Source organism: Cololabis saira, chromosome 11, assembly GCF_033807715.1.
Source record: "Cololabis saira isolate AMF1-May2022 chromosome 11, fColSai1.1, whole genome shotgun sequence".
Taxonomy (NCBI): Eukaryota; Metazoa; Chordata; class Actinopteri; order Beloniformes; family Belonidae; genus Cololabis; species Cololabis saira.
Genome location: NC_084597.1, coordinates 13,046,170 through 13,058,315, shown reverse-complemented (window position 1 = coordinate 13,058,315; position 12,146 = coordinate 13,046,170). Strand labels below are relative to the sequence as shown.

General features: G+C 38.2%; 1 protein-coding gene across 1 annotated transcript; it reads right to left on the bottom strand.

Annotated features, from left to right (window-relative positions):
- Positions 1-4,936: 4,936 nt before the first annotated feature.
- st6galnac4 (ST6 (alpha-N-acetyl-neuraminyl-2,3-beta-galactosyl-1,3)-N-acetylgalactosaminide alpha-2,6-sialyltransferase 4) lies at positions 4,937-11,105 on the bottom strand. Its single transcript, XM_061733761.1, has 5 exons — positions 10,831-11,105; positions 10,591-10,740; positions 7,503-7,915; positions 6,524-6,631; positions 4,937-6,419 (listed from the first exon to the last, which is right to left on the bottom strand). Exons 1-5 carry the CDS (start codon positions 10,840-10,842, stop codon positions 6,233-6,235), a joined length of 870 nt encoding a protein of 289 aa, XP_061589745.1. The 5' UTR covers positions 10,843-11,105; the 3' UTR covers positions 4,937-6,232.
- Positions 11,106-12,146: the final 1,041 nt, after the last annotated feature.

Sequence of the window (12,146 nt, the reverse complement as noted above, 5' to 3'; positions counted from 1 at the left end):
CGGGATGGAGACGCCTCCATCCCCACGGACCCCCATACTGGGGAGGTGGTATTTTTGGCTGCGTTTTCTCGTTTTCTGCGCCATTCTTCAGCAAACGTGACTTGAGTGTGTGAAGTTTTCCGGCAAGATTTTCGACGTGACGAGTGCGTGCATGGGACAGAGGGGGGCGTGGGCGGGACTTAAAATGAAGGCATTTGATTGGCTCTTTCCCCCCTGCCAATCCTCTGGTCCTCTGACCAATCCGTGCCACTCTGTGTTTTTACAGGATTAAAGCTGTCAGAGAGGTCGGATTTTTTTCTTTCCTTTTTCTGAACTCATTATTCACTGGCTACTCTCAGGATGGAAGGACCATTTCACCCAGTATAACAAATGTTTTTGAATACGATTACAGACTATACCTTTAAACAGCAGAGAGCAATTTGTTGTTTTTAATGGTACAAAATCACAGCGGGCTGTAGTAGAATGCGGGGTCCCGTAAGGGTCCATTCTTGGACCCTTGTTGTTTTTGATATATGTTAATGATCTTGTCAATGCATCAAGTTTATTGTCACCTTTAGTTTTTGCTGATGACACAAATCTCTTTGTCACTGATAAGAATGTTGATTCCCTTATTGCCAAAGCAAATGCTGGACTCATTCATTTTTCCCATTGGTTTAAGTTAAACAAGTTATTACTTAATGTCAAGAAATCTAATTTCATTATTTTCAGAAATAAAAACAAGAACTACAATGCAGACAAGGCCAACATTTATATCAATGACAATGCACTAGCACAAGTTTCATCAGCGAAGTTCTTGGGTGTCTAGATTGATGAAAAACTTAATTTTAAAAATCACTGTGAATTTGTTTGTAAAAAGGTTTCTAAATCTTTGGTCATTATAAAAAGGGTTAAACAACATTTGAAAAAAAGTACACTTCTAACCTTGTACTATAGTTTAATCTATCCTCACATCTCTTACTGTAATATATTTTGGGCTAGCACTTACCCCTCTTATTTACAAGCAATTTCAGAAATCCTTTGTTAGAATTGCCACCAGCTCTTCCTATTTAGCCCCAACGGAGCCATTATTTAAACAATTGCAACTTCTTACAATTTATGAGGTTGATTAAAGGTGGGAATCTCCAGGAGTGAAGTTGTCAGAGCTGCTCATGACAATTATAGAATAGAAAAGAAAAGAATAGAATAGAATAGAATTTTATCGTCATTATACACATTTTCATGAGTACAACAAAAATTTAAAGGAGCTCCCTGAACTATCATGCATCCCCTACAAAAAGAAAAACGAGGAATAATAATACATTTTATAAAATGTAATACTTTACCGACACAAGAATTAAAATTAAAAAAATCACAGAAATGACACAGGGGGGCATTAAAGTAAAATCTCTTTAAATAGATAATAAAATTTTGAATATAATATGAAAATATGAATAAATAAAATGAGGGCTCATAGATGCAAGACCCTCCAGCATTCCCTGTCCTGACTTCCTGCCGACACTGCCTGTTGTTGGACTCTGCCTTGTCTCCTGTTCTCCGGTGCCCAACGTTGTCTTTGAATCCGACACTGATTATTGCCTGATCCTTGTCCTGCATTCCTGCCTGCTCTTCGTCCCTGTTGCGGGAAATAAAGCAAACCAGACAAGCTACCGCCGTGTGCTGCATTTGGGTCCAAAACCTCACTCTGTTACAGCAGAGTGGTATCTGTGTGAGAAAGTCCTGATCCAGAGAGACCGTACTGAACAACCCCACAGGATGAAAAAGATTCTGGTATCATATCTCCAGATGCTCTTGGTCCAGACCCTAACTCGTCTTTTTGGGGGAGATCACAGAGACTTGATCAATATCAAGCAAGTGATTATAATGTTAAGTGATTGGTGTATAGCCTTTTTAGCAAGCTACGTATTGCAGGGCGCCATGTAATAAATCGTTGCACCAAGCAGGACTAGAAGCTGTTGATGTTCTGTTCTGGGTTTTGAGTTCGTACACTTTTATCATACTTGGTTCCTTCGTCTTGGTGTTTTCCGTTAGGATCTGCGTTTAGTTTGACATTGGTGAAGCAGGAGCTCCTGTTTCAAATACTGCTTTGGTAGCATTTAGCCAAACAGCAGAGAGTTAGCACATGCTGCGTACCTAAGCTTTGTCCTCTGAGCCTTCAAGGTCAATTTACAGCCACTCACGGCTGTCCGTTAACAGCACAACGACCTATAACTGGTTTAAGATATGAATAACTATCCTCTGTGGAGTTTTCATTCACAGCTCAACAGTAGTTTTTGGTGCTAAGTAGCAAAAGTAATAACAGTCATTGACCAAGGTGGCCACACCCATAATTATACATAACTTGATTTATATCATTGTACTTGATGTGATACAATTTTGAAAAAAGAAATGAAGTCAATGACTGTTGTCTGCTGGAGATTTTTTTGGCCTTTCTAATCGGTTCTTTCTGTCTCCACTGTCGCCTTGTGGTTGCTTAGGATAGGAGATTGCCGATTCAGTTCAATGTGTTAGGCTGTTTAGCTAAGGTTTTTTTTAAGGTCTTTTATAATGAACTGGATTAACGACACCCTGCGATGGACTGGTGACCTGTCCAGGCCTCTTGCCTGTGATGAGCTGGGATAGACTCTAGCAAACCCCCGTGACCCTGCAAAGGATAAAGCGGGTATAGAAAATGGATGGATGGATGGATGGAAGAACGACATTGAAATAAACTGAATTGGAATATAATTTAATTGATTCAGATTCAGATCCAGATTGCTTTTATTTGCCATTTCTATTAAACACATAGGAATTTGTCACGGTGGTAACAGTGTGCACATTCGGAATATTGTTTTCACATATAAATAAATAAATCACAGACACAACACCACAGTGAAGGAATGAACAAAAAATAAAGTGCAGGCATATACAATAAGTTGTAGTCCATAAGTTGTAGTAGCTTGTGGAGGTCCCTTGCTGCTGTAGCGGGGAACCAGGTGATGATGGAGTGGGTGAGAATGGATTCAATGATGGCTGTGTAAAATTGGGCCATCATGGTCCTTGGCAGCCTGAATTTCCTCAGCTGTCGGAGGAAGAACAGTCTTTTCTGGGCTTTTTTCAGGAGGGCCATGGAATTCAGTTCCTACTTCTGTCCCTGGTGATGGTAATTCCCAGAAAGCGGAAAGAGTCCACAGAGTCCACCTGTGTGTCTCCGAGCACGATGGGAAGGGGAGGGGCTGCGTTTCTCCGGAAGTCCACCACCATCTCCACTGTCTTGCGGGTGTTAAGCTCCAGGTTGTTGTGGTAGCACCAGCTCAGCAACCACTCGATCTCCCTCCTGTAGGCCGACCAGCTGTTGGTGTACAGGGAGAATAGGAGAGGGGACAGAACCCAGCCCTGCAGGGAGCCGGTACTGGTGGACCTGGGGCTGGAGATGCACTTCCCCAGCTTCACCCACTGGGACCTGTTGGTGAGGAAGTCCGTGATCCACCTCCTAGTGGGGACTGGGACCTGCAGCAGGGAAAGCTGGTTCTCCGGGACGGATGGGACGATGGTGTTGAAGGCGCTGCTGAAGTCCACAAACAGGAACCTGACGTAGTTGCCTGCAGTATCCAGATGTTCAAGTGCGTAGTGCAGAGCCATGTTCACAGCACCCTCTGTGGATCTGTTGGCTCTGTATGCAAACTGCATCGGGTCCAGCACAGGATCCGTGATGGACTTCAGGTGAGCCAGGACCTTCATGACAACAGAGGTCAGGGCGACGGGTCAGTCGTCATTTAGGCCCGTAACCTTGGCCTTCTTGGGAACAGGAATGATGGTTGAGGCCTTGAAGCATGCTGGGACGTGACCGAGCACCAGCGAGGTGTTAAAGATGTTGGTAAACACCGGAGCGAGCTGGGCAGCGCAGTGCCTCAGGACAGAAGGGGAGACAGAGTCTGGACCGGACTCCTTCTGGGAATTGATAATAATAATAATAATAATAATAATAATAATAATAATAATAATAATACTACACAAGGAAAGAGTCTAGTCCAGGGGTCGGCAACCCAAAATGTTGAAAGAGCCATATTGGACCAAAAACACAAAAAACAAATATGTCTGGAGCCGCAAAAAATGAAAAGTCTTGTATAATCCTTAGAATGAAGGCAACACATGCTGCATTTATCTATAGCCTATCAGTTATAACTGGGGGAAGATTTTTTTTTCATTATGCACTTCGAGAAAAAAGTCGAAATGTCAAGAAAAAGGTTGAAATGTCAAGATTAATGTTGAAGCACAATCTTGAGAAAAAAGTAAAAATGTTGAGAAGAAAGTCAAAATTTCGAGAAAAAAGTTGAAATATCAAGATTTAAAAAGGAAAGGAAAAAGGAAGAAAAAAAGAGAAAAAAAGGAAAAAAAGAAGAAAGGAAAAAAGAAAAAAAGAAGAAAAAAAGGTAAAACATTTTTTAAAAAGCTCCAGGGAGCCACTAGGGCGGCGCTAAAGAGCTGCGGGTTGCCGACCCCTGGTCTAGTCATATGATCATTGTTGATTATTCAAATATATCCTGACATAAAAAACAACTTTGAATTCAAGTATTACATTATTTAACTTAATTGTGATAATTGAACTCAATTAAGAAATACATACCGGTAGTTAAATACAGTCAAAATTTTCATAAGCCAAATTTAATTCCTTGAAATTTCTAGACAGTGTAAAACTTAACATGCAGTTTTTCAGAGGCGTCACAGATTTAGTCTGTAAACCTATAAAAGTGAAAAAAGGGTTAATTTTTCCCAAATTAAAATGTCCTGAAAATAGGAGAGTCACACTGTCCTCAGACCTTGATAACGCCCATGTGAGACAAAGATTATTTAAAATCAGGGATTAATAAAACAATTCTACCAAACATCACACATGCAGTTGGAACCGTGTGATCCATAGGGACACGAAGAGTATTTTTTTCCCTCAGTCTCGAAGTCACACTGGCACACAAATGGGATCAAGAGCACATTTATTCACATTAATACATGTTCCTCTTGCAGTGGCTGTTGTTAATGTTTACATTCAAGTTTTTAATTCGCAGTGCATACAAGTAGGCTTATTAACACACGATAAAATAATCTCTGTGAAACAGTTATCACTAAAAATGTACTTTATAGTTCATACTTAAGAGTGCAAATACTGTTCCAGTCTTTGGAATTAGTTGCTCAGAAATGTTGTGCAGCTGAGAAGGCAGTGCTACGTAAAGAGGCAGTAAAATACAGAGGGTCAGCAGTAATAACTACATCATTTTTTTCTATTGAAGAGCTGATTACATTCAGATTGATCTTTCTGCAGAGATGTGTTTTAAGCTCAGGATGCATCTGAGCTTCCAGCAAAGACACACTTTTCAGTCTTCAAAGGAATCCTGGCGCTCCTTCTACATACTTTGCATGGAGAATAAAAAAAAAAACAAATAAATTAACAATCTGCTAATCTGGGTTACGCTGCTTTGTTTGGTTCTTGGAATCAAATCAAAACCTCTTGCGACTTTTAAACACACTGTAACAAATGAAAAGAGGCCGACACTAAAGCCCGATGAATGTTTCTCCTAAAAAAAAAGACAATAAAAAAATAAATAAAAAATGGCATGGGCATTGAAGCGTAGATAACACATACTTTCTTTCGCGTAAGTACTGAAGCAGGTGCATTTTCATCATGAATTTGATATATTATTTCACATCAGAGCATGAAACTTAACCAATGAAGATGTCCTGGAGGCTTCCTGCCGGTGGGGCAAAGCCTAGATAGTTCTACATTCATGACATTTTCCGGTAAATGTGTTGAAATAATGTCTGTGCAGACAACAGTTAAAGAAAGTTAAGCAAAACTTGTTACTCAACTTGTCAGCTAATTTGTTCACGAGTAAAAAGCTAAGATACTTTTTCAAGAAAGAATGCCACAGCGTCTTTGCTACTTCCAGACTTTGAGTATAAACTGTATAACATTTGATGTTCTTTAATGGAGTTAATAATTAAAACAAATGCACCAGTGATACCATGCAGCTCCATGTAACACGCCTGCTGCCTCCAAGAGTAGAAATACATACAGTACTGAAGATTTAAATTACACAGGCAGATTAAAGTAAAAGAAATTGTGCAGAATAAGACCAAAATACAAGGCACGGGTACTAAGAAATTAAAAGCTGCAAGCTTTGGCATTATCTACATGTTTGAGTTATGTCTTGATCAGAATTTTATGCTGATACAAAAAAATAATAATTTATGATCTCATCCGTCAAAGAGTCCAAGATGGGTGTTTAAAGTCTATCCTGTGACGAGATGCCCATTTGCCGTAGATGGCCTTCTCGGTGATGAAGCGGTGTCCTCCACGCTGCGTACGCTCGTGGAATTTATACATCCGGCACTCGTCGACCTGTTTTTGTTCATAGTAATGGTACGGGACGGCGCTGTGGTTGGTGCGACTGTCGAGGAGAAAAAAATAAATAAATACAGCACCAGATGTTTTTATTTGGAAATACTTGGCTCTGCAACAATGGAGCATGAGTGTAGATTATAAATGTCTTACCTGCAGTGGTTTGGATCGATCATCCCATAAACATTGATGCTGTCGCACATATCCAGAGCCAGAATCATTGTGAAAAATCCAGTGCTGAGAAACGCTCCCGTCTTCATTCTGAGAGACGGACAACAAACATTGCAATAAGATAAATATCAAAACCTAAACTCCATTCGACTGGACAAGAGGTTCAGTGTCAATGAGTAAAGATACTTTTCTGTTCTGTGAGACTTACTGAGACATTAAATGTCAAACTGTTCGATTATACATGCATGCAATGATCTTTTCACATTTGTCATATTGCATCACATCATGGTCATTTGCCTCTCAAACAACTCTAAAACCTATAATATCATTATACAAGCAGGCAATAAAAATGATGGATCAGAAACCTATGAGATGACACCACTGTGAAATTTTAAGAAAACACAACCTTTTCACTTTTGAAAACTTTGTGAATTTTAGTAGTCTTAAACTGGTTTTTAAATGTTTACATAATCATGTTTCCCCCCTGTTCTCTGAAGTGGTTATTAGGCATCAGAGCTCTGGTAGAGTAACCACACGGGCCTGCACCAATGGTGATTGTCGTATCCCAAAGTATAAGACCTCTTTTGGTGAGTCTGTTTTTTCTGTGAAGGGTGCAAAACTCTGGAATTCTTTACCGACTAATTTAAAATTAGAAATGTGTGGCAATATTTTCAACAGAGGACTCAAACTATGTCTAAACAACAGTGCCTACATGAATAGGTCAGGTCTGGTTCTGCTCTTGAATGTTGTCTTTGCTTTATATCTTATGTCATCCTCTAATTTTATTGTATATTTTATTGTATTGTATTTATATTATTTTTTCAAAAAGCCTCCTGTGGACAAGTGTTGCAAATTAGCACGTATGCGAAAACACTCAAACAGTGCATTTGGTTTGTCCTATGTTATTGTGATGTCCATACCAAATAAAGAAATATAATATAATAATAAACCAGTGCCATACCTGTTTTTTCCAGTTTCATTCTGAAACACACTGTCACAGTACTGAATCCTGTCTCTCGTCACAACATAGATCCCAACTCGTGGATATTTTACCGCCATCCTCAGGAGGGTATTAAAGATGTGTCCCTTTCCGTCCTGCCTCATGTTCCTGTCAGGACCCCAGAACACATATGTTGTGTCTGCCAACTGCTGGAAATAATACTGCTCATTCTTTATTAAGAGGGGAACGCTGGTGTGAGACACGACCCGAACGCTGGTACGGCTCCCAACGTCCTTCTCGTATCCTCTTGTGGGTGCATTGTTCATGCGGATAACACATCCCATTTGGTCGATTTCCTCCCCTGCACCAGCTCCGAGCATCTGACCGGAGCTGGAGACCAAGGCACACTGGTTGCAGTGAAAGTTTAGAAATTGCTGTGAAAAAGACAGAGAACGTTTTAGGATCTTTATGTGGTTTGCAAATCATTGCATTCAGCTTTTATTTACATTTAACACCATGTCCCAAGGTTTTTGTAAGTTAAACTGACTTGCATTTAATTGAAAGATCACGTGTTCGTTTGTCTGGGGTACCATAAGACCACCAGTGAACACAATCAAAGGTTAATACAAGATTTTATTATATCATGCACAAGGTTTTCCAGCCGGAGGTACACCTCTCTCAAACCACATAGGTAGGAGAGAAATGCACACTGTGGTCATCAATCCAGTCATATTTATACTAAAAAGGGAGGTGTTCCAGAGTTGGCTTTTTTAGAAAAGTAAGTTGTTTGAAGTTTACACCTTAATATTTAAATTTTTCCACAGTAAAATTGTTAGAAATTCACTGTGCCTATAGTGATTGTAGTTATGAAGAGGGCTATATGGGGTATTGGGTGAAATTATGGGAGAATTCATTTTTTATACCGGTACTCTCTCCAGCACAGAACCTGAAGCAAAAAAGGTGATTGACCTTTGTAGAAAAGTAAAGTGTTTGAAGTTTAGATGTTAATATTTCAATATTAGTACAGTAAAATTGTTTGAAATTCAGCATTCTTGTAGTGATTCTAGTTGTGAAGAGGGCTATATGAGACATTGGGTGAAATTATGTGAGAATTCATTTTTATAGTCTCTGCAAAACAGAACCTGAAGTAAAAAAAAGAAGTGTTTCATCCTTTTCTTTTACAGTAAGAGTGTGTAAATTTTACGGGGGAAGTATGGGTGCAATCAAGGTAATGAAAAATATATATGAAAAAAAAAAAACATCTGCATTATCTCAAACTCAGTACTTCATATCTTTCTGTTTCTGCTTTCATTCATTTGCCGTAAAGGCTGAAATAGGAGCGCACATGAAAATTTAGGAGCGGCTGATTTGACCACCTAAATACAAATGACGGCTGACTTGACCACAGTGACTGGCTGCTTGTTACTGTTTGTGATCTTGTCACAAGGTTACACATAGAAAACAGCGTAATTTCAAATAAATTTAAAAACAAAACAGTTTCCATGGTCATTGTGAATCTGGCTGATCCTTCTCCCAGTGGCGTCAATTCAGTGGAAGCTAAGGTATGGCAAGGTTACGAGTCACAGAACTTAACTAGAGTATCAATCAACACGTCCAGCAAATACTCATCACAGAAGTCTGCTATGTAGTTTATCTGTGTGGTCAAGAAAATTGGAACTTTTTCAAATGCAGTCTCGCTCACTGCAAAAACTAAAAAAAGGAATATTTGTCTTATTTCTAGTTAAAATGTCTAATTTTTAGTCAAAAAATCTCATTACATCTCATCAGTCATTACCAGAAAAATTACTTGTTATTTTACCATGTTCACCTGTTTCAAGTAAATTTTCACTTGAAATAAGTAGAAAAATCTGCCAGTGGGACAAGATTTATCTTCTCATTACAAGCAAAAAAATATTGGCAGATTTTTCCACTTATTTTAAGTGAAAATCTACTTGAAACAGGTGAAAATGGTTGTTTTTGAGTCTTGTCTTAGATGTAATGAGTTCTTTTTTACTAAAAATTAGACATTTTAACTAGAAATAAGATAAATATTCTTGTTAAGATTTTCAGTTTTTGCAGTGTATAATAACTAGTGAAATCGATCATGTTGTTCTGATTTGCATTTGTAGTTATTCTATATGTATTAAGTAATAGAATAATCAATACAAATAGACAGAGTAATTCCATAAATGTATTAAAAAAACAAACATTTACATTTTCCCTTGAAGCCAAGGTGTGGCGGCTGCCATACCTTGCCATACTGAATTGACGCCCCTGTCTTCTCCTAATCTAATTTGTTTTTAAATTCTTATTTGCTCAAGTTTCCAGATTTGGTGAAATTCAAAACGGTACAGACCATGTTTAAAGCCTGGAATAATAGTTTACCTGGAAAAATCCAAACGTTATTTAGGAAAAGAGATGGTATTCATGATTTACGGAATAAACACACTTTTAAACAGACAGTGGCTCATACTACATTGAAAAAGATGTGCATTTCAGTGTATGGTATAACACTCTGGAACAACCTTGATGAAAGTGTGAAGGTCTGCAAGAACATCAGGCTATTCAAACGCTGCTATAAGCAGATTCTCATACTGAACTACCAACATTTGATGTTATAATGACCATGATTTTTTTTTTTTTTTTTTTTCATTGTCTTTTTTTCTTCTGTGCATGATGCTTTTCTTTCTTTTTTAGCTACTTTTATTATAGTGATTGTTTTGTTTTTTTTTCATTGACTTTTTTCTTCTCTACTGTGCTTGATGCCTTTCGTTTCAGCTACTTTTATTATTGACTCACTTGTCTTTTAATTACTTTTATATTGACATACTTTTATATGTCAAGAAGAAGGGTATATACTGTATATATGTATTATTGTTGTTATTATTATTACTATAGTTATTGTTACTATTATTCTTTTATATATCGGATATTCTTATATTGCAAGAAGGGGCCGGACTAGATAAGCATTTGCTTCTTCCTGTTCCTTCTTGAACAAAACTGGTTGTGCTTTCTTATTGTTGTTGATGTAGGCTATGGTGTGTTTTTTTTTATTGTTTTGTTCAAGATGAATAAAGATAAAATCAAATCAAATCAAAATCTCTCTCACCTGGCCCATCCTCCCGAGCCCGACCCTTGCGTAGCCCCGGATATCGGAGCTCCGTGCAGATGTTAACGCACCGTCCCGTGTGATCACGTGTGCCAGCCAAAACAGCAGCAGCAGGCTCAGGCTGAGCAGGCACATCCAGCGGCGCCACATCTGTACAGGGCGCAAAAACACGGTGCAGAATTCACCATGAGGGGTGGAAAAGAGCAAATCCCAAGTTTTACTGCCCCATGTGGCTCTTACCGGAGCTTTCATGTCAAGGCCTTTGCAAAGTCCCGCTCCAGAGGACCCGACGGCTCTCACTTAACTCGTTCTCATGGCTCCTCTACGTTTACTCACGAAGTCATTGTCCGTTTCTTTTCTGTGAAACTTTAGTTTTCACCCCAGACACCATGTTCATTATTCATGTCTACCCCAGCACATTTTAATCAGCTATTATCTGTCTGATCCGTTAGTGTTAACACAGTAGCCTAACGATCTGCACAATTTCGATTGTAACATGTGTATACACATAAATGCTTCCGGGATGTCTTTTCACAATAAAACACAGTAAAATACAGGGTGTGTCATTACCCGATGTGAGTCGCTACCCGATTTGAGTCACACATGCGCAAATAAGTTAGGGATATTATTATTTACATGATTGCTTTTCCTATTTGGTCTGAATTTTAATGAAATAAGTAAAAGTTCCCTTTGATATTACTAATGATGAATAGGAAGAAACACCTTTTTCATTAGTTTAATATTACCCCAAAAATGAAGGCAATAAAAATAGTCTCTCACAATATCCCTAGCTTATTGTGAGTAGTATATATATATATATATATATATATATATATATATATATATATAAAAATATATATATTATATAGTGTGTCTGTGTTTAGATATGATCATATATAGAGAGAAATGCATAGATATGTTCATATTTTTTCAGTTGGGAATGGTATAAACTAACACATTTTTAACATTACATTACAATCATTTTACATTCATTGAGCTGGATTTGGATTTCCTATAAATGTTTTGGTGATGAAAAAAGGCTGTTGAAAAGATGTTGGACGCGCATGTGTGACTCAAATCGGGTAGCGACTCACATCGGGTAATGACAGGGTGATTTATTTATTTTTTAAATATCCAAAGTACATGAGGAGTGAATTAAAAGTAATAAAAGCTTTACGGGAGGATTTTTTTTTAGCTTGCCGTTAAGGTTACTATAGAAAGTTTTCCTGACTTTTATAATCAGAATCAGCTTTATTGGCCAAGTACAGGCCAGTACAGGTCCTGGATAGATGGGAGGTTAGTCAACACTATCATCTCTAGGTCAACAAAGAGAACATTAGATTTCTAAGGAAGCATGAGGTGACTAACTTTAGGAAAGCTAACATTAGGAAAACTAAAGGGGAGTGTTATTTGAAGTGTTGTGTTTGCTGGGTTGCCAGTGACATAAAAAGCGCAAGAAAACCAATTCACAGTAATCTCAATATATTTTAAATGAAAGGGAAAGGGCACCTCATAACATTACGCATGAATGTATACATTAATACTTTCATATTTGT